We start from the raw sequence: 24,000 nt of genomic DNA on the forward strand, positions 1-24,000 counted from the left end.
TCGCGAGATTCATTATGAGAAAATCTTGCTAAAGCGCCTTTTAAAATTGATCGGAAGTTGAGTCTGTCAAATGTGTACAGTGTGTTACTTCAGTTGGGAGAATTTGCATTTGCTGTATGTAATAGGCTTTCAATACCTACCTGTATCAGATAGCATAATTGATACTTTTCCCCAAATTACCGCAATCCGGTTCTCAAAATTGCAATGAGATAAACTCTGAAAAGTTTACATGGAACGTCAACTTTGAAAGGGTTGAAATTTTTTGGAAATTTCGTGCTTTAGAAAATAGAAAGATCTTCACACTTTTTGGGAACCTGTGAATTTCTTAAACACCTTTCTTTCAACACCTCAACAAAGCTTATACAGCAGTCTCAGCTTTAGGCGCTTTAGATTTTTTATGGTGTTTTAGTACCATACTTGATTCTTAAATGGTTCTTACATGATCCCTACATGGCTCCTGCATGTTTCCTACATGATATTTACATGGATCTTACATGATACAAAAATGGTTCCTACATTGCCCTTATATGGCTTTGTGGTTGTTTCGTGATTCACATGGAGCACATGGTTCTCGCATGGTTTACTTTCAGTTTGACATTATACTTTTTTATGGCACCATAAATGTGTGTGGTCTTTTATATGGTTCCCTAGACACCATTAACTTATTTTTTTCCCAGTGTCTTGATGAGACTTTCTTTACTCAGAGTGCATTGCATGTTTCAAGAGCTTTCTGAGCATTGCTGATTATTTACTTACTCGGTCAGCTATATGGTTGCCAAGTTACCAAAAACTCCATATATGGCTCGGATATGGTTGCCAAAAAAGTTTATGGTGGTCAACCCTGTTGTATATATATATATATATATATATATATATATATATATTTATGTGTATATATATATATATATAAATGTATTTATATATATATATATATTTATATATATATATATATATAAATGTATATATATATATATATATAAATATATATATATATATATATATATAAATACATATATATGGGTTTATATGTATATATATATATATATATATATATATATATATATATATGTGTGTGTGTGTGTGTGTGTGTGTGTGTGTGTGCATCCAACGAGTGCTGCAGATACTTTTTGGAAAGTGTCAGAGTATCAGTACGTTGTAATAGTGAATAGAAATGCAATACACTGGAAAATTATTTAGCGAGATTCACTATGAGAAAATTTAAACCTTACTAAAGCGCCTTTTAAAATTGATCGGAAGTTGAGTTTGTCAAATGTGTACAGTGTGTCACTTCAGTTGGGAGAATTTGCATTTGCTGTATGTAATAGGTTTTCAATACCTACCTGTATCAGATAGCATAATTGATACTTTTCCCAAATTACCGCAATCCGGTTCTCAAAATTGCAATGAGATAAACTCTGAAAAGTTTACATGGAACGTCAACTTTGAAAGGGTTGAAATTTTTTGGAAATTTCGTGCTTTAGAAAATAGAAAGATCTTCACACTTTTTGGGAACCTGTGAATTTCTTATTAATGCTTTTTTCTGTTTTTGAAAACTTGATTGGTTTTTTGGAACAATTCAGATCTAAAAATGTTTGCATCATCGTTAAGAACGATTAATTAGAAACAAAAGAAAGTAAAAATAAATAAGGTCACGATTAATTTATAGTAAATGTTAAATTTTAATATTGCTTGAAAGCTAATTTTCGTAAGATCTGCGATAAATTCAATGCGAAACTATGTGAGATCTAAGCGTTGGAAAACAAAATTAGGTAAGATCAACCCTAAATTTAACGCTGAATTATGCAGGATTAATGCAAAATTATGTAAGATCTACGCCAAATTCAATGCAAAATTATGTTAGATCTACGCAAAATTCAACGCAAAGTTATTTAGGATTCGCGCTCAAGCGTAGATTTTACATAAATTCAATGCATTCAGCGCCAAGCTTACATAATTTTGCGTTTTTTTATCGTTGACACCTAGGCTTGGGGTCGAATAGCGGTGAATTATTAATTTTTTTTTTTCACCGCATTCACCGCATTTTTTACATTAATTGGCCCTAATAGTCTATGCGGTGAATTTTGTAAGAAATGCGGTGAAAAGCGGCGAATTATTTCATTGCATTCACCGCAATCACCTTATTCTGTCAAAAATTCACCGCATTCACCGCATTCACCGCATTTCTTAAAAAAGTTCATTGAAAAACCTCGACACTGGTTTCAGGTAGGTTAGGTTAAGTTGAGGTTCTGGTTCAATTGGTGAGGCCTTAACTTGCAAGGTAAACGTTCAAGGTATATTTATCTGACTTACGGTTTGGATCCGTCCGCGGTCCAAGTCAGTCTGCTCATACCACTGTTGTGGATCGAGGACCTCTTCTTTGTGAATCTTTTCATTTCAGTTCATTTCAGGTCATATTTACACAGCTGCCCCCCTTGACCACGAGTACAACACTCAATTCACGCTCACAGTTCAAGCAGTAGATGAATTTAGCGCGACTGTGAGTGAGACAGTCACAATCACAGTCAGTGACATCAATGACAACGTCGTCAACTGCACTAGATCCAACAAGAATGGAGTAATACACATCACCTGGCCAGAAAACAATGCAATTGGCACTACCTACGATCTCAACAATCAGGTTACAACTCAATGTGATTGCAGTCAGAATCTTAACGTTTCAGAAAAATTAACTAAACTTTGCTCCAAAACAATGACAGTTTATTTGCTCAACGTTATTGAAAAATTATGATCAATGATTGCTTCATTTTTGATTATCAAAAAATTTTATTTCCCTGTCCAGGTTAAAGTTCCAGACCCAAGCCACCTCTGATCAGACTCTGATCAGACTTTGGTCTCTGATCAGACGTTTGTGCGACCATTGTCCAGACCATCGTTTGATTATAGCTGTTTCTTGGCCCGTAATTTGGGTCGCACTATACATCCGTGTGCAACCCAAATGATCCGAGCTGGCTTGGGTCTGGGACCTGGGTAGTCGAGATTTAGAGATGTGAAAATTACGTCCTTGACCAAAATTGTCCATGAAAAAACCGCGCTCGACTAAAATTATTTATGAAAAGACTTTTTCTTAAGATTGCGGAGATCCTCAACTTTAGCTGGACTCAAAAATAGTCAGCCTAAACTCTTGGGCCGAGTGGGTCTCTTGAAATTTTGTCGCTTCTGCAGTTAATTAAAAAGGGCATTTTTGACGCTGGAGGCATTTCTTTCAACTCCTGCAAAAAGTGGGAAAAGAAAATTTATGATGTTTATTATATTTAAGGGATTATGATCATTTCCACTTTTTAACATTATTTCATTATTTATATTCTTTTACTCCATAGTTTCTTTGCATTTATGAACTGTTGTTTTTGAAAAAAAGCATAAAAAATTTATCTTTTATACTTTAGTTGCCAAGAAAACTAAAAAAGACAACAGCTATAATGTTTGTGAATGCTTGCCATATAAAAAGAAATTGATAGAAAACAACGTTCTTGTCATATGGCAATCATGATTTAACTTGTTCAGAAAATTATCTTTTTTGGAAGACAATTGGTTATCTTACCGGATCTTCTCTGGTTGTTTCGTGATTAAGACGTTTTGTATTTTTTATTGCGCTCGATTAGGTCGAGGACATCGACGACCCTTCAGCGACGTTTGTGTTCACGACTCTGGCCGGAACTGACGAATACGATGCACTCAACCCTGACTTCGACATGACATCAGCAGGCGTCATCTCTCAGCTGCACACAATCGATTATGAACGACAGAACACGTAAGAATCTTTGTTCAGTATTAGCGACCAGGAGCAAAAGGGGGTTGATAATCTTGTAAGATCTTAAAAGAGTTAAACTAGAAAAATGGTTATCTTGTTAGTTGAATGTTAACCTTGTAAGATTCTGTCGGAACCTTGTAAGATGTTACATAACTAATATAACAATAAATTGTTCTCAAGTAGAATTGACCTTTCTTTGCAACTCGTATGGTGTAAATCATATATCATAATATGAAATCTACTCGACAAATCATCAATAGGTTCCACCGTTCCTAATCACGTGGCGATTTATCAAATAAAGGTGAATAAAACACTCTTTCGATAACGTTTATTCTATAGCGTGTTTATATAAGCAAACCATGATAGAAACAACTGTCTTTCAACGAATCAAGGCAAAAAAGCACATCTCAATGGCCCGGCAAATCTAGCTATATTTGCTAGCAGGTATTTTGTCTGAGCCGATTTTCGACTCAGATTGGTCACCGATACGTTTTCGAAACATAAAAATATTAAGCCTAAAAAGAGCGCAATCGATTCAGTATATTAGTAGGCTCAACGAAAATTATGTTTAACGAACTTTTTCCGAGCTTTCTATGCCAAATAGAACGTATTTTGTGTGCATTTAATCTTTTTATAAGGCTTACATGGCTAAGAGATTACGTAATAGTTTTCTCGCTGCTTTATTTAAATAGCGCGTTGTTCATTTAGTTTACTCGGTAACATCCTCCGGCCCGGAAGAAAATGTTGGGAGGATTGGCACAAGCTTAACGAGTGGGCGGACGAGCGATCCGGATGACGTGCGTAAGGCGGCGGAGCGGGCGACGCTGTCGGAGCCGTACCGAAGTTCCTCAATCCGAGCGGTTGGATAGTAACCCCTAGGGTTGCTTTCTTCAACGATCCAAACTAAATCACCGACCTTGAGGTGCTGCTCGGCAGGCGTCTGCCACTTAGATCTACGGTTCAACGCAGGTACATACTCCTTGAGCCAACGTGCCCAAATTGCATTGGCGTATGACTGTGCACGGGCGTATCGCTTACGATGATCGAACTCGTCGACGCCAACGATAGACGGAATTCTGGTTGCTTGGTTACCGAGTAGAAAATGATTAGGTGTTATAGCGCCTAGGTCGGACGGGTCGGCGCTTACGGGCGTTAAAGGACGTGAGTTTAGTGCGTATTCGACCAGACAAAAAGTAGTGTTCAACACCTCATCTGTGAGGCGACGCGTACCGAGGATAGTGTACAGTACTCTTTTAAAACTCCGAACTAACCTCTCCCAGATGCCACCTTGGTGTGGCGCACTGGGTGGATTGAACCTCCACTTAATGCCCTTATGTGCAAGTTCGGTGGCAATGTTAAGCGTGTTCCATTTTTCCACACATTCACGGAGCTCTTTCTCCGCTCCAATGAAGTTCGTACCATTATCCGACCAAATCGTAGCAGGAGTACCCCGACGGGAGACGAACCGCTCCACTCCCATTACACAAGAACTAGTGTCCATGGACGGGACAACTTCAACATGGACAGCACGAGTAGTGAGACAAGTGAAGAGAAATCCCCACCTCTTCTCGGTAGTCCGACGAACTGTGACGTAGAATGGGCCGAAGTAATCAACCCCGGTGTTGGTAAAGGGAGGAGACTGGTATGCGAGTCTCTCCTTTGGGAGGTCTGCCATGATAGGTTGAATGGTTGCTGCACGGAACTTTCTACACAAAACGCAGTTTGATTTGATGGAACGCAGTGTGGAGCGTAGTTTTAGGATGGCATAACGTTCTTGTACCATTGACCTTAAGTAATCGATGCCCTGATGATGGTTCTTCAAATGAGTATGCCGCAGAAACAGTTTAACAAAAATATGACGCGCATCCAGCACGATAGGATGCTTAGTGTCAAAGTCAATTTCCACTAGCCGTCGGAGTCGACCAGAGGAACGGATGAGACCATGAGGTCCAATAAACGGAGTAAACTGAGCAATGCGGCTGCTCTTCTTAACGGATTTGTTGTCAAGAAGATCCTTTCTTTCAGTATTAAAGGACTCTCCTTGAACCAAGTACTGGAGATGACGCTCGGCTTCGTCAAGCTCAACAGGGTCGGCTATGCTGCCGTCTACGGTACGGTAACTTTCATGAGATGGTAAAAGACGGAGCACATATGCGGTGACACGAAGTAATTTTTGATAAGAACTGAACTTATCAAACGGGATCAGATTAATGCTTTGTTCCTTTGGGAAATTGGTTAAAGATGCGGCTAAAGATGAGATGGAGTCATCATCTTGTTCCTTGGTTACAACGCCGAGCTTGATGTTATCAACGACGTCAGTATTTGGTACAAAAGGGAATTGTTTAGTTCTCAAGAAGTCAGGACCCCTCACCCAGCTACTTGATTGCAAAAACTTCAGCGGACATACCACGCGTGCCAGCATCTGCCGGATTATCATAAGTGGCGACGTGGTACCATTGGTCAACGCTGGTGTTCTCCAGGATTTCACTAACACGATTTGCAATGAAGATGGGGTGTTTGTTCGTCGAGTTTATCCACTGCAAGACGATGGTACTATCTGTCCACATAAAGACTTTGTCCACAGTAACCGTTAATGCTCGACAGATTTCCCTTTTTAAACGGGCAGCGAGGAGAGCGGCTTGTAATTCCAACTTAGGAACTGTCATTACCTTCATAGGTGCAACACGGGCCTTGCCCAAGACAAACGCCAGCTCTGTTATAATCTCCCCGGAGGTGCAAGTTACTTGAGCCCTAAGAAATCCTACTGCACTGAATACGTCTTGCGAGCTATCACCAAACATGTGGAGTTCAAGATGTTGGGATGGTCCTGAGAAGTAACTTCTTGGTATAGTGATCTCAGCTAACCGCGGCAGTTCAACACACCAGGCGAGGAATCTGTCAACTGTGTCTTTAGGTAACTCGTCATCCCAACTTTGTCCATTGACACGCCAAATGTCTTTCAAGATTAACCGAGCACCAACAGTGAACGGTGCGACAAGACCAATTGGGTCGTAGACCTTTGACACAAGACTTAGGACCAAGCGCTGTGTTAAACTTTTCGTGATGGTGCTGTTAGTACCCCTGCTCACAACCAGAGTATCGTTGTTGTGATCCCACTTAAGCCCAAGCACGTGCATTGATTCCTCCTTGGATGAAACGATGACCTTCGGTTCAGTGGATTGAGCAGACCCATCAATTCGGTCAGCCAGATCTGGTACATTGCTTACAAACTTAGTAAGCTTGAACCCACCTAGATGGAGAAGATGTACCAATTCCTTCGACCTAATGAGGGCCCTCTCGGGGGATTCCATTGAGTCCAAGTAATCGTCCATGTAGAAGTTCTCAAGGACGGCTTTCGCAGCTTCTGGGTACTCCTTAGCATTATCGCGTGCCGTGCGCTGAAGTGCGTAGTTGGCGCAGGTGGGCGAATCTTTTGCCCCAAAGATGTGGCGCGTATACTGGTGTACCACAACATTTGATGTGGGGTCCTCCCGCCACAAAAAGCGCAATGATGGCTGATCACATGGTAACACTCCAACTTGGAGGAACATTCCCTCGATGTCGGCGGATACGGCAAATGGATGTTGTCTGAACCGTAGGAGTACATAGATTAGGTTTTGCAGTAGGTCAGGTCCGGTGAGTAATGACTTATTGAGAGATGCGCCATGGAATTTTGCTGCTCCGTTTAGTACCCTACGAACCTTGCCCGGCTTGTTCGGGTTAACAACCGGATGGTGTGGTAGGTACCACTCTCGTTCCGAGCGACTTTCCACCTTATGAGCATCTTTGACCCTTACTACGTAGCCTTTGTCTAAGTCCTCTTTGATGGTATTCGAGTACTTTTCCCTTAATGTCTGATCTTTCGTTAGCCGCTTTTCCAAAGACTTTAATTGAACAAGCGCTGAGAAATAATTGTTGGGCAGTTCGATGTTATCTTCAGCCCATAGCATTCCGACATCGAACCTTTTTCCATTATGCACGGTGGTGTTTTCAAGAATTTCATGCGCACGTGCATCCGAGGCGGATCGTGGGTCTACTTGCTTAAGTGCGCCGTACGACTCCATGTCGTACCAAGATTTTACCTGACTAGCGAGTTCAAAATCCTGCTCCATATTAGCTTTGAAACAAGTCGAGACTAAACCTGAAGACGACGGAAGAGGGCCGCTTAGAACCCAACCTATGGGCAAGCGAACAGCGAAGGGCGAGGACTTCTCGTCGGCAGCGAAGTACTCTAACGGGCGGATGGCATGATACACATCCTGTCCAAGTATCATCTCGATGTTTCCATAGCAATATGTAACTGGGTCTAGGACTGCTAGGTGCGGGTATGTTTCCTGAAGTGCTTTAATGTTGATGATATCGGCGCCTACATTTAAATCTTCCTTTACGTAAGGGCTTACTTTAAATGGTTCAAATGTTTGGTTGTCGCGTGGTGTTACAATTAGTTCAACTAACTTAGTGTCTACAACCTCCTCGGTATTTATACCCTTGACTGTCAGTTTCAATGCTGTACCGTGCAAACCAAGTCTATTTGCAAGATCGTTGGACACCCAAGAGTTACTGCAAGCGGTATCGCACAAAACTAAAGCCGTGGTATCTTTACCGGAGGAGCTCTTCAACTGTAATTCAGTCACCTGAAGGAGGCCTTTCACATTACTCACAGATGACAAAGTAGTGGCCTTACTCGATGATTGGACACTAGGAAGTTTACTTTGATTTGCGCCAGCTTTAGGATTAATGTTGTTGTTGTTTGAAGGGGATTTTGATGGATAAACCCTCTCAGCTCCATGGAGAAGTGTGTTATGGGAGCTGTTGCAACCGTCCTTCCTGCATTTCCTGGGATTTGGGCATTGCCTGAACATGTGCTTTTCTCTCAAACATGAGAAACACAGTTTTGCTTCGGCCACTACCTTTGCTCGCTGAGTGGGAGACTTTTCTTTAAATACCCTACACTCCCAGATGCGGTGGATACCTTTACACACAATGCAGCGAGGGGTTGCAGGCGTTGCCGATGTTGAGGCTGGTCTCTGAGTGCCCTTAGTTTGTGTATTAGCAGCAAAAGTTCTTGAGGCAACTTTGGTCTTTACTACTGAGTTGGTGTTATCCTCAGTTCTTGCCTTCGATGAAGTTTGTTTCATTAAATCATGTGCCTCGGCCTTCTCCTTCAACCAATCGTTGAAGTCAAGGAGTGTTGGCTTAACCCAATGTTTCTTCACTGTGAAGAGTGACCAAGACTCTTTCAGATTGGGCGGCAATTTTTGCACAGCCGTGTTGAGAAGTGAGGCGCTCTTTAGGTCCGCGTCATATGAAAGTGATTTAAAGACCCCAACAAGACTGGAAATTGTTGCAGAATAGTTTATGATGTTGTCACTATTGTGCATCTTTAGTGGTGGAAAAGAGCTGAGTTTTTCTAAGTGTGCACTGACTACTGCCTGTGGTTGGCCAAATTTACGTTCGAGTGTCTTAAGTGCGTCCTTATACATTACACCGCAGTATGCGAACTCAGCGATGGCGGTTTTAGCTTTTCCAGTTACAAGAGTTTTTAGGTATGTTAACTTGACGTCATCAGTCAAGGACTGTGCGTCTATGGCGCTTTTAAACTGTCCGAACCATTCGTGCCACTGCAGGGGATCACCGTTGTACTGTGACAACTTCCACTCGGGCAGTGGATCGTTCTTCTTACAAGTAATTGCATCCGCCAACTGCTTTATCAAATCCGCAGAGTCCAAAGAAGGAGCCGAAGGTGTGGGATGCGGCGGGCCACCCCAACACAACGGGTTCGGAACGGTAGCTCCATACGTTGGCGGAATGATCGGAGTGACAAAGGTGGGGGCGGTACCTGCGGAAGAACTAAATGGATTCGCTTGCATGAAGTCTGATGTTACGTAATTTTGAGCGCCTGCTGCTGTTTGTACATGAGGGGAGCAGTGCGATGTAGATATATGAGAGTTGATTATAGGGGCCGGTTGTAAGGTGTATAAATTTGCAGATGTACGTACAAGTGGTACTGCATTAGGTGGGACTGCTGCCGGAAAACGCCAGACATTTGGATCTGGAGGAGCAGGAGGTGCGTGGGTTATGGGTACAAAGTTTTGGGGCTGAAAACTCTTTTGTGGAGGTGGTGGATGAATTAATTGAGGTACGAAAACGTTTGCGGAGGAAACGAATGGTGCAGGCGGAGAATGGGGTAACAGATTGACATTATTCGCCACGGGGTTAGTTGCGTGTAGTGGGAGTGCTTGTGGCGGCGAAGGAGGAAAGCGGAATGCTGGTGGGATTAACGGGAAATGCGGTGGTGCGGGGTTTTTGAACGGGGGATGGGGGGCTGGTACATTTATGTGTGATTGTTGCGGATTAAGTGCTAGCGGAGCATTAACGAGTGTGTTTAAAGGTGGTGAACGCGGAGGGCTGACTAAATTCAACTGTCCCGGCATGCTCGACCTGCGAGGGAATTGATGATCTAACTGTAAACCATCGAAGTGCATTGTTGCTTGAGACAGTTGTCGGGCTGTGTTTGGGGCGTTTAGTTGAGTTGGCATACCAAAGTTTACTGGTGATGGAGGCGTATATTGAGGCTGTTGCTGTTCTTGCATGATGTTGTTTGCATTATGTGCTTCATTGGTTACATTGGTTCTACTACTTGGTTCATGGACAGGGAGGTTGATGTTGGCCTCAACTTGACCATGTGTATTGAGATTGAAGTGTGAGTTTGGAAGTTGAGCTGAAGAAGGTCGGACAATTGCTTGGTTGGATTGGGCGATGGAACCAGAAAAGTGCAAACTCGGTTCGTTTGCAACATCTGCCATGTTCCCGGCTGGTGACGAATTAACCCAATCTTGAACAAGTTTCTTGCTCTTGACTGAACTTCTTTCCGTAAAGAGCCCACTCATTTTGCCTGTACCAGACCCGTCCGCTGATGATTTTGTCATCAATTCAATTTCCTCAAGGGCTGCAGCAGCTACTTCCTTGCGGTGATCTTCCTCAAGCTGTTCAATTTCTAATTCCCGCAATTTCGTTTGTTTTTCAATTTCGAGACGCTGTCTAGCAATGCGAAGCTTTGCTTCATGTTGTTTCTCAAGTTCTTCCCTTTTAAGTCTTGATAATTCTAGGTCTCGTTGACGCTGACTTGATCTTTTTGAGGAAGTCATGTGTGAACCTGATCTTGAATGGTGAGAGGTATACTGCTCTGCTGTCTCTTTGTCTTGGACCGAATTGATATACCCTCGAGCAGCAGCAGTGAACTCATCAGTTTTCTTTGTTACAGTCTCTAACCATTTTTCAAGGTTCTTACAGGCAGCATCTGGATCTTCAGTCTTTTGTGCCAGATCAAAGAGCTCTTCATTCTTATCAACTACTCTAGTAAAAGCATCCTTGCACTTAACAATCAGACGTTCGATCTTAACTTTCCTGTCTTGCTTATCAACAGCATTGTTAATTTCACCATAGATGTTATAAAGTTCAGCCTCTAATTTTGCCCTCGCACTATAAAGTTTGTTGAATTTGTCCTGCAAAGTTGTCATGGTCTTATCAAAACAGGAGCCACAAGTTTAATTTAGTACTACTATAAAGTACACAGACATGCAACAGCACAACACAAATGGGTTATACCGAACCCTAGTGTGACGGTTTGCCTAGCAAACCGCAAAGGAGCAAAGATGTTCGTCGAGTACAATAGTACCCGGCGAAAGAAAGAAAGAACGGTGCGCAGGAAGCGCGAAAAGGGGCAGAACGGGAGACGGGACGGACGAGACAGAGGTGGATTTGGAAGAAAAGCCGAGGGTGGTTTTGGAGGAGGTGGCTTCGGAGGAAATGACGAGAGTGAAGGCGGATTCGGGGGAAACCGAGGTGGATTTGGAGGAAAATCTGAAGGTGGCGCAGCTCGGGAGCAGAGGGAAGAATGGACATGCTCCTGTGGATCGACCAACTTTATGGATCGTACCTCATGCAGAAAATGCAGAGAGAGTCGACCTGAGGGTGCAGGCGCTAGTTCAGCCGGGGGATTTGGCGGTGGAGCTGATGGTGGTGGAAATCGCGGGAGACCTGGAGATTGGAACTGTTCCTGCGGTTTCAAGAATTTCGCCAATCGTAATACATGCAAGGAATGTCAGGCCGAAAAACGAAAAGGGTCAGAACGGGAGACGGGACGGACGGGAAGAGACGCCGAACGATTAACGCACGACGCAACGGGGAACCGGACGGACAAACGGGAGCGTCGGGCGAAAAGCGCGCGACGAAGCGGGAAAATGGCACGGGCGGGGCGGAAACGTCGGGCGGATGGCGCGCGACGAAACGGGAAAACGGCACGGGCGGGGCGGAAAAGTCGGGCGGATGGCGCGCGACGAAACGGGAAAACGGCACGGGCGGGGCGGAAAAGGCGGGCGGATGGCGCGCGACGAAACGGGAAAACTGGCACGGGCGGGGCGGAAACGTCGGGCGGATGGCGCGCGACGAAACGGGAAAACTGGCACGGGCGGGGCGGAAACCCCAAGCGAGGAGGCGGGAAGATCGATGCTAACAGACCACAGCAACAAACTCAACCAAACAAGCTAGCCGTAACTCCAGAATAAACTTAAGTCACACCCTAGAAAGAAGGAGAGGAGCTACTGCCAGGTAAACTAGCACAAAGCATTATGGGCGCTTTATCAACGGCAACAAAACATCAAACATGAAACAATTTACGGCAACAGTGTAGTATAACCAAAAGTCGAAAAGGTCAGGAGCTTTACTAGCCGTAACTCCAGAACAAACTTAAGTCACACCCTAGCAAACCACCCTACCCAGACAACAAAAGTGCATGCTACAAAATTAATAAAGGTACAACAAATTGCTAGCAAACAAGTGTGGTGAAAGTCACGAAACAAACCAACCGTAACTCTAGAATGAACTTAAGTCACACCCTAGCAAGGAACGAGACTAAACAACAAACCAGCATACTAGCAAAAGAAATTTTACGACAGCAAAACTCAACATACTACATCATACAACAAATAAAGGGGGAATAGAAAGAAACAAGAAGACACGGAAACAAAGAGGACGGAAACGGAAAATGAAACCAGATAACCTGCGGAAAACGGACGGTAGTGAATAACTCAAAATGGGGAGAGCGAAACGTTTAGTAAAGCGCTATTGGAAGAAATCAACCACAAACTAACCCGCGCAACAACGCAAGACTACGAGACATTTAGGTTATTAAAGGCTTGAGTAAGTTCCGCCTCCTCGTACGCATGGCGGTTGCGGAGCGTTTTTCGACGGCGCTTTGAAAGTTTTTTCGGTCGAGACCGTGTTATCAAGGACCGGAGGTTGTTCTTATGAGTTAAGACTATGGTCAATGTTTTCAGCTCAAGCGGAGGCCTTTGGTGTAATGCTCTGTACTCTTTGAGTAAACTAAGATCTTTCTGTTTACGTCTAGACACAATGTCTTTCACTAAGTGTATGGTAACTAGAGTACTACGCTTGAGCTGATCAGAAATATCAGGAGTTCCCTCTCTGGGGCAATACACTATAGCTTCTATGCGCTCCTGATACTTTTCAAGCACTTCAATAAGCTGCGAAGGTGTTAAAGGCTTATTGTTGTTACTGCGATGACGGGACAATGAATTGTTCACCACATCATGCCATATAACTAGCCTCTTTTTGTCACGGAAGAAGTGACTCAATTGAAATTGCGCGGTTTTTCGGACTTTCAAAGCGTTAGGATTAAAACTCAGACCCGGTAATGCGTAAACGTTACGTTTGTAACGATTTTGTGTTACTTGAGGCGCAGTTTTTATGGCGTGATGAAGTGAACTTGCAGCTAATATGAAAATCATATAATGTTTTTACAACATAATTGATTTGGGCTTTGCTCAAACTCCGAACCTTGATGTTAAATGCACAATTTTTTGCGAGTTACCAAGAATAAGCGCTTATTTTTTAAAAAAATCAGTTATCTGATTTTTTTTTTCCAAAATTTGAAAATCTTGACCAAACTCTTAATTATACTCTTTTTTATACAAGTGTTCTATCTGCCATCTATCAACGCTTTATATAAATTTTTTTTGCAAAATTTTTTCAAGTTTGGTCAATTTTTTCAAACTTTTTTTTTCGGTCGCTTCGCTTAAAGGTGTAATAGACTTGCCCAAGTACCAACCTTCACCCCGATTTGGTCAATTCTAAATTTTGACCAAAAATTTTCAAAATTGATGTTTTTCAACAAAAATGTATATGGGGTGGGTTATCGGTGACCGGTGAACTCAAAAAAAATTTGTTATATGGGATAGGAAATGGGTTCGGGGGGTTACTTAGATTTGCCGGATTCTATAACCAATTTAGAGCATCAGAAAAAACGAGTGAGTTCAGTTGAGTCTTACAGTTTTTTTTCAGAGTGGTCAACTGAGATTGTCATCATCTTCTTAGATGGGTTTGTTGATTGGAAAGCAGCTGGTTTTGCCCAGTTTTCACTTATCGGCCATTTGATCCGGCGCTGCTCTATGTGATCATCAGGCATTGGTTTCATTCTGTCATTCTGATCTGCTGTGGTCGTTTTGAAAACAGCTTGGTGCAATAGTGCCTCTGTTTGTTGCCCAAATTATATCCATTGTTTTGTTTTCATTCATATTGTCGAGATATGAACTACGTCTTGTGGGTATCAGGGGGACGGTCAGTCGTAAACGGAGTCGAATTAAGGTAAAACAACAAGATGGTAGACTAGTTATTGTTCAGGAGTTCTTATTCTGTCTGGAAATTGTGTTCTGTGTTGCTTTATAACAGCAATTCTACACTACAGTTGTTAGAGGGAACTCCACAGCAAATACAGGTATTGGTGACAACTGTAAAAGGGGAAACTGATGTATGACTAGTATGCTCCACTGCTGTTGCATTCATCACGAGCTGTGCTTTTCGAAGTCGAATTGCTTCGCGGCACCAGGATAAAGGTGAATAAAACACTCTTTCGATAACGTTTATTCTATAGCGTGTTTATATAAGCAAACCATGATAGAAACAACTGTCTTTCAACGAATCAAGGCAAAAAAGCACATCTCAATGGCCCGGCAAATCTAGCTATATTTGCTAGCAGGTATTTTGTCTGAGCCGATTTTCGACTCAGATTGGTCACCGATACGTTTTCGAAACATAAAAATATTAAGCCTAAAAAGAGCGCAATCGATTCAGTATATTAGTAGGCTCAACGAAAATTATGTTTAACGAACTTTTTCCGAGCTTTCTATGCCAAATAGAACGTATTTTGTGTGCATTTAATCTTTTTATAAGGCTTACATGGCTAAGAGATTACGTAATAGTTTTCTCGCTGCTTTATTTAAATAGCGCGTTGTTCATTTAGTTTACTCGGTAACATCAAAAGAATTGGTTATCATAGTTATGGTCAATAACAGTAATAAATTCAGTTGATTTGACCATAGATAAAAGTTCATACTATTGGCAGCCCATATAATAGTCAGATCTTGCGGTTGGAACATAGATTGATGCAATTCGATCTTCTATTAATTTGCAGGCAACATTTTGATAAGGTGAGCCATTGGGCAATTATTGTGATATCAAAAAAAGTTCACTCCTCATTGGACCAAAATTATGTCTATGCTTCTAGAGAATGGACGACCGTAGATCCTCTTTTATTGCACAGCTTTTATGCAACTGTCAAATCGACTATTCATCGATCGCAAAAAGAAACATAACAATTGATCGAAAACTTTGAGTGAAATTCTGTAAAAGTTTTAAACCTTATTCATCTTTATTGACCAAGCTTCATAAACTAAAAGCATTTGAATTTGAATGAAATAACCGGAAAACTGACAAACTATAAATGAATGACTATCAAAAAATTAAGAAGTGGCTTAAGTTTATGTTTCAGACAAAATTGCCCAGCGACAAATTTGTGTGATGTTCTGATTTTTATTATATTCTGATCAAACTAATATGTGTCTGAACACCCTTCGATCAATCAATTCCTGACGGAACTCATTACAGATCAGGCTACTATCAGAAGCTGCTGAAGAGACAAAAATTTAATTTAGTTGTGGCACACCACCTGAAGACTTTTCTCTACGCATGCCCACTTGCACAATAGCAACTCCAACCCGTTGACTTCAGGCCTCTCAAAGACCTCTCAATGAGTCCTTTTGTTCGCCATATAATTGGCAGCGAATATGATTGTCAGATCTTGCGGTTGAAACATAGATCGTTGCAATTCGATCTTCTTTTAATTCGAAGGCAACATTTTGATAAGGTGAGCCATTGGGCAATTATTGTGATATCACAAAAAGTTCACTCCCCATTGGAGCAAATTATGTCTATACTTCTAGAGAATGTACGACCGTAGGTCCTTTTTTATCGCACAGCTTTTATCCAACTGTCAAATTGGCTATTCATCGATCGCAAAAAGAAACATAACAATTGATCGAAAACTTTGAGTGAAATTCTGTAAAAGTTTTAAACCTTATTCATCTTCATTGACCGAGCTTCAAAAACTAAAAGCATTTGAATTTGAATGAAATAACCTGAAAACTGACAAACTATAAATGAATGACTATCAAGAAATTAAGAAGTGGCTTAAGTTTATGTTTCAGACAAAATTGCCCAGCGACAAATTTGTGTGATGTTCTGATTTTTATTATAATCTGATCAAACTAATATGTGTCTGAACGCCCTTCGATCAATCAATTCCTGACGGAACTCATTACAGATCAGGCTACTATCAGAAGCTGCTGAAGAGACAAAAATTTAATTTAGTTGTGGCACACCACCTGAAGACTTTTCTCTACGCATGCCCACTTGCACAATAGCAACTCCAACCCGTTGACTTCAGGCCTCTCAAAGACCTCTCAATGAGTCCTTTTGTTCGCCATATAATTGGCAGCGAATATGATTGTCAGATCTTGCGGTTGAAACATAGATCGTTGCAATTCGATCTTCTTTTAATTCGAAGGCAACATTTTGATAAGGTGAGCCATTGGGCAATTATTGTGATATCACAAAAAGTTCACTCCCCATTGGAGCAAATTATGTCTATACTTCTAGAGAATGTACGACCGTAGGTCCTTTTTTATCGCACAGCTTTTATCCAACTGTCAAATTGGCTATTCATCGATCGCAAAAAGAAACATAACAATTGATCGAAAACTTTGAGTGAAATTCTGTAAAAGTTTTAAACCTTATTCATCTTCATTGACCGAGCTTCAAAAACTAAAAGCATTTGAATTTGAATGAAATAACCTGAAAACTGACAAACTATAAATGAATGACTATCAAGAAATTAAGAAGTGGCTTAAGTTTATGTTTCAGACAAAATTGCCCAGCGACAAATTTGTGTGATGTTCTGATTTTTATTATAATCTGATCAAACTAATATGTGTCTGAACGCCCTTCGATCAATCAATTCCTGACGGAACTCATTACAGATCAGGCTACTATCAGAAGCTGCTGAAGAGACAAAAATTTAATTTAGTTGTGGCACACCACCTGAAGACTTTTCTCTACGCATGCCCACTTGCACAATAGCAACTCCAACCCGTTGACTTCAGGCCTCTCAAAGACCTCTCAATGAGTCCTTTTGTTCGCCATATAATTGGCAGCGAATATGATTGTCAGATCTTGCGGTTGAAACATAGATCGTTGCAATTCGATCTTCTTTTAATTCGAAGGCAACATTTTGATAAGGTGAGCCATTGGGCAATTATTGTGATATCACAAAAAGTTCACTCCCCATTGGAGCAAATTATGTCTATACTTCTAGAGAATGTACGACCGTAGGTCCTTTTTTATCGCACAGCTTTTATCCAACTGTCAAATTGGCTATTCATCGATCGCAAAAAGAAACATAACAATTGATCGAAAACTTTGAGTGAAATTCTGTAAAAGTTTTAAACCTTATTCATCTTCATTGACCGAGCTTCAAAAACTAAAAGCATTTGAATTTGAATGAAATAACCTGAAAACTGACAAACTATAAATGAATGACTATCAAGAAATTAAGAAGTGGCTTAAGTTTATGTTTCAGACAAAATTGCCCAGCGACAAATTTGTGTGATGTTCTGATTTTTATTATAATCTGATCAAACTAATATGTGTCTGAACGCCCTTCGATCAATCAATTCCTGACGGAACTGATTACAGATCAGGCTACTATCAGAAGCTGCTGAAGAGACAAAAATTTAATTTAGTTGTGGCACACCACCTGAAGACTTTTCTCTACGCATGCCCACTTGCACAATAGCAACTCCAACCCGTTGACTTCAGGCCTCTCAAAGACCTCTCAATGAGTCCTTTTGTTCGCCATATAATTGGCAGCGAATATGATTGTCAGATCTTGCGGTTGAAACATAGATCGTTGCAATTCGATCTTCTTTTAATTCGAAGGCAACATTTTGATAAGGTGAGCCATTGGGCAATTATTGTGATATCACAAAAAGTTCACTCCCCATTGGAGCAAATTATGTCTATACTTCTAGAGAATGTACGACCGTAGGTCCTTTTTTATCGCACAGCTTTTATCCAACTGTCAAATTGGCTATTCATCGATCGCAAAAAGAAACATAACAATTGATCGAAAACTTTGAGTGAAATTCTGTAAAAGTTTTAAACCTTATTCATCTTCATTGACCGAGCTTCAAAAACTAAAAGCATTTGAAATTGAATGAAATAACCTGAAAACTGACAAACTATAAATGAATGACTATCAAGAAATTAAGAAGTGGCTTAAGTTTATGTTTCAGACAAAATTGCCCAGCGACAAATTTGTGTGATGTTCTGATTTTTATTATAATCTGATCAAACTAATATGTGTCTGAACGCCCTTCGATCAATCAATTCCTGACGGAACTGATTACAGATCAGGCTACTATCAGAAGCTGCTGAAGAGACAAAAATTTAATTTAGTTGTGGCACACCACCTGAAGACTTTTCTCTACGCATGCCCACTTGCACAATAGCAACTCCAACCCGTTGACTTCAGGCCTTTCAAAGACCTCTCAATGAATCCTTTTTTTCGCCATATAATTGGCAGCGAATATGATTGTCAGATCTTGCGGTTGAAACATAGATCGTTGCAATTCGATCTTCTTTTAATTCGAAGGCAACATTTTGATAAGGTGAGCCATTGGGCAATTATTGTGATATCACAAAAAGTTCACTCCCCATTGGAGCAAATTATGTCTATACTTCTAGAGAATGTACGACCGTAGGTCCTTTTTTATCGCACAGCTTTTATCCAACTGTCAAATTGGCTATTCATCGATCGCAAAAAGAAACATAACAATTGATCGAAAACTTTGAGTGAAATTCTGTAAAAGTTTTAAACCTTATTCATCTTCATTGACCGAGCTTCAAAAACTAAAAGCATTTGAATTTGAATGAAATAACCTGAAAACTGACAAACTATAAATGAATGACTATCAAGAAATTAAGAAGTGGCTTAAGTTTATGTTTCAGACAAAATTGCCCAGCGACAAATTTGTGTGATGTTCTGATTTTTGTTATAATCTGATCAAACTAATATGTGTCTGAACCCTCCGATCAACCAATTCCTGACGGAACTCATTACTGATCAGGCTATTATCAGAAGCTGCTGAAGAGACAACAATTTAATTTAGTTGTGGCACACCACCTGAAGACTTTTCTCTACGCATGCCCACTTGCACAATAGCAACTCCAACCCGTTGCCTTCAAGTCTTTCAAAGACCTCGCAATGAATCCTTTTGTTCGCCATATAATTGGCAGCGAATATAATTGTCAGATCTTGCGGTTGGAACATAGATCTTTGCAATTCGATCTTCTTTTAATTTGAAGGCAACATTTTGATAAGGTGAGCCATTGGGCAATTATTGTGATATCAAAAAAAGTTCACTGCCCATTGGAGCAACTTATGTCTATACTTCTAGAGAACCTACGACCGTATGTCCTTTTTTATCGCACAGCTTTTATGCAACTGTCAAATTGACTATTCATCGATCGAAAAATGAAACATAACAATTGATCGAAAACTTTGAGTGAAATTCTGTAAAAGTTTTAAACCTTTTTCATCTTCAGTGACCAAGTTTCATAATGAAAAAGCTTTTGAAATTGGTTGAAATAACTTGAAAACTGACAACAAACTATAAACGAATGACTATCAAAAATTTAAGAAATGGCTGAAATTTAAATTTCAGATAAAATTGCCCAGCGACAAATTTTTGTGATGTTTTGATTTTTATTATATTCTGATCACACTAATATGTGTCTGAACACACTTCGATCAATCAATTCCTGACGGAACTCATTACAGATCAGGCTACTATCAGAAGCTGCTGAAGAGACAAAATTTTAAATTAGTTGTGGCACACCACCTGAAGACTTTTCTCTACGCATGCCCACTTGCACAATAGCAACTCCAACCCGTTGACTTCAGGCCTTTCAAAGACCTCTCAATGAATCCTTTTGTTCGCTATATAATTGGCAACCCATATAATTGTCAGATGTTGCTGTTGGAACATAGATTGATGCAATTTGGTCTTCTTTTAATTTGAAGGCAACACTTTGATAGGGTGAGCCAATTGGCAATTATTGTGATATCAAAGACTGTTCACTCGTCTTTGGACCAAATTATGTCTATGCTTCTAGAGAATGTACGACCGTAGTTCACTTTTTATTGCACAGCTTTTATGCAACTGTCAAATTGACTGTTCATCGATCGCAAAAAGAAACAAAACAATTGGTCGAAAACTTTGAGTGAAATTCTGTAAAAGTTTTAAACCTTTTTCATCTTCAGTGACCAAGCTTCATAATTTAAAAGCTTTTTGAGTTTGGTTGAAATAACCTGAAAACTTACAACAAACTATAAATGAAAGACTATCATAAATTTAAGAAATGGCTGAAGTTTATGTTTCAGATAAAATTGCCCAGCGACAAATTTGTGTGATGTTCTGATTTTTATTATATTCTGATCAAACTAATATGTGTCTGAACCCCCCTTTGATCAACCAATTCCTGACTGAACTGATTACTGATCAGTCTATTATCAGAAGCTGTTGAAAAGACAAAAAATTTAATTTATTTGTGGCACTCCCCCTGAAGACTCTTCTCTACGCATGCCCACTTGCACATTAGCAACTCCAACCCGTTGCCTCAGATCTTTCAAAGACCTCTTAATGAATCCTTCTGTTTGCCATATAATTGGCAGCCCATATAATTGTCAGATGTTGCTGTTGGAACATAGATTTATGCAATTTGATCTTCTTTTAATTTGAAGGCAACATTTTGATAAGGTGAGCCATTGGGCAATTATTGTGATATCAAAAAAAGTTCACTGCCCATTGGAGCAAATTATGTCTATACTTCTAGAGAACCTACAACCGTATGTCCTTTTTTATCGCACAGCTTTTATGCAACTGTCAAATTGACTATTCATCGATCGAAAAATGAAACATAACAATTGATCGAAAACTTTGAGTGAAATTCTGTAAAAGTTTTAAACCTTTTTCATCTTCAGTGACCAAGTTTCATAATGAAAAAGCTTTTGAAATTGGTTGAAATAACCTGAAAACTGACAACAAACTATAAACGAATGACTATCAAAAATTTAAGAAATGGCTGAAATTTAAATTTCAGATAAAATTGCCCAGCGACAAATTTTTGTGATGTTTTGATTTTTATTTTATTCTGATCACACTAATATGTGTCTGAACACCCTTCGATCAATCAATTCCTGACGGAACTCATTACAGATCAGGCTACTATCAGAAGCTGCTGAAGAGACAAAAATTTAATTTAGTTGTGGCACACCACCTGAAGACTTTTCTCTACGCATGCCCACTTGCACAATAGCAACTCCAACCCGTTGACTTCAGGCCTTTCAAAGACCTCTCAATGAATCCTTTTGTTCGCTATATAATTGGCAGCCCATATAATTGTCAGATGTTGCTGTTGGAACATAGATTTATGCAATTTGATCTTCTTTTAATTTGAAGGCAACATTTTGATAAGGTGAGCCATTGGGCAATTATTGTGATATCAAAAAAAGTTCACTGCCCATTGGAGCAAATTATGTCTATACTTCTAGAGAACCTACGACCGTATGTCCTTTTTTATCGCACAGCTTTTATGCAACTGTCAAATTGACTATTCATCGATCGAAAAATGAAACATAACAATTGATCGAAAACTTTGAGTGAAATTCTGTAAAAGTTTTAAACCTTTTTCATCTTCAGTGACCAAGTTTCATAATGAAAAAGCTTTTGAAATTGGTTGAAATAACCTGAAAACTGACAACAAACTATAAACGAATGACTATCAAAAATTTAAGAAATGGCTGAAATTTAAATTTCAGATAAAATTGCCCAGCGACAAATTTTTGTGATGTTTTGATTTTTATTATATTCTGATCACCTTAATATGTGTCTGAACACCCTTCGATCAATCAATTCCTGACGGAACTCATTACAGATCAGGCTACTATCAGAAGCTGCTGAAGAGACAAAAATTTAATTTAGTTGTGGCACACCACCTGAAGACTTTTCTCTACGCATGCCCACTTGCACAATAGCAACTCCAACCCGTTGACTTCAGGCCTTTCAAAGACCTCTCAATGAATCCTTTTGTTCGCTATATAATTGGCAGCCCATATAATTGTCAGATGTTGCTGTTGGAACATAGATTGATGCAATTTGGTCTTCTTTTAATTTGAAGGCAACACTTTGATAGGGTGAGCCAATTGGCAATTATTGTGATATCAAAGACTGTTCACTCGTCTTTGGACCAAATTATGTCTATGCTTCTAGAGAATGTACGACCGTAGTTCATTTTTTATAGCACAGCTTTTATGCAACTGTCAAATTGACTGTTCATCGATCGCAAAAAGAAACAAAACAATTGGTCGAAAACTTTGAGTGAAATTCTGTAAAAGTTTTAAACCTTTTTCATCTTCAGTGACCAAGCTTCATAATTTAAAAGCTTTTGAGTTTGGTTGAAATAACCTGAAAACTTACAACAAACTATAAATGAAAGACTATCATAAATTTAAGAAATGGCTGAAGTTTATGTTTCAGATAAAATTGCCCAGCGACAAATTTGTGTGATGTTCTGATTTTTATTATATTCTGATCAAACTAATATGTGTCTGAACCCCCCTTTGATCAACCAATTCCTGACTGAACTGATTACTGATCAGGCTATTATCAGAAGCTGTTGAAAAGGCAAAAAATTTAATTTATTTGTGGCACACCCCCTGAAGACTCTTCTCTACGCATGCCCACTTGCACATTTGCAACTCCAACCCGTTGCCTCAGATCTTTCAAAGACCTCTTAATGAATCCTTCTGTTCGCCATATAATTGGCAGCCCATATAATTGTCAGATGTTGCTGTTGGAACATAGATTTATGCAATTTGATCTTCTTTTAATTTGAAGGCAACACTTTGATAGGGTGAGCCAATTGGCAGTTATTGTGATATCAAAAAATGTTCACTCGTCATTGGACTAAATTATGTATATGCTTCTAGTGAATGTATGACCGTAGATCTTCTTTTGTCGCAATGCTTTTATGCAACTGTCAAATCGACTATTCGTCGATCGCAAAAGGAAACATAAGAATTGATACAAAACTTCGACTGAACTTCTGTAAAAGTTTTAAACTTTGTTCATCTCCATTGACCAAAGTTCATAAACTAAAAGCATTTGACTTTGGTTAAAATGACCTGAAAACTGACAAATTGTAAATGCAATTGGCTGAAGTTTTTGTTTCAGATAAAATTGAGCAGCAAAAATTTTATGTGATGTTATAATTTTTTTGACATTCTGATCAAACTAACACGTGTCTGAATCCCCTTCTGACCAACCAATTCCAGACGGAAGTGATTACTGTCAAGCTATTATCAGAAGCCGCTGAAAAGACAAAAAATTTAATTTAATGGTGGCAGACCCCCTAAAGACCTTTCTCTACGCATGCTCCCTTGCACAAAAGCATCTCCACCCCGTTGCCTCAAAAGCTCCAGAGACCTCATAATGAATCTTTTTAGTGGCCTTTTAATTAAAGTTGAATTCTTTTTTGACACGCTACTTCCCAACTTTGACAGTTGGAATTTTTTGTCTACCCTTAACTTCATTCTCCTTATGATCAGAAAACATCCGAAGAGCAAGCTGAACTATTATTCAGGGAAACATGGAGCCCTCAATAAATCTTTTTGTTTGATTTCAGTATCACTGAAGTGGAGGCAAAATCCTATCGCAACAGAAACATGGTAGAATTTTTAGAGTGCTTTATTGATG

The 24,000-nt window shown here is 39.9% G+C and overlaps 1 protein-coding gene across 1 annotated transcript in view; it reads left to right on the forward strand.

The window, feature by feature from the left end:
• Positions 1–24,000, forward strand: part of LOC142341396 (protocadherin Fat 4-like) — a 180,395-nt gene that overhangs the window by 130,608 nt on the left and 25,787 nt on the right. Inside the window, 2 exon segments of the mRNA XM_075392323.1 lie at positions 2,409–2,638; positions 3,621–3,769. Of these exon segments, the coding sequence (XP_075248438.1) occupies positions 2,409–2,638; positions 3,621–3,769 (379 nt within the window).

This window comes from Convolutriloba macropyga, chromosome 6 (assembly GCF_964194025.1).
Source record: "Convolutriloba macropyga chromosome 6, txConMacr16.3, whole genome shotgun sequence".
Taxonomy (NCBI): Eukaryota; Metazoa; Xenacoelomorpha; order Acoela; family Convolutidae; genus Convolutriloba; species Convolutriloba macropyga.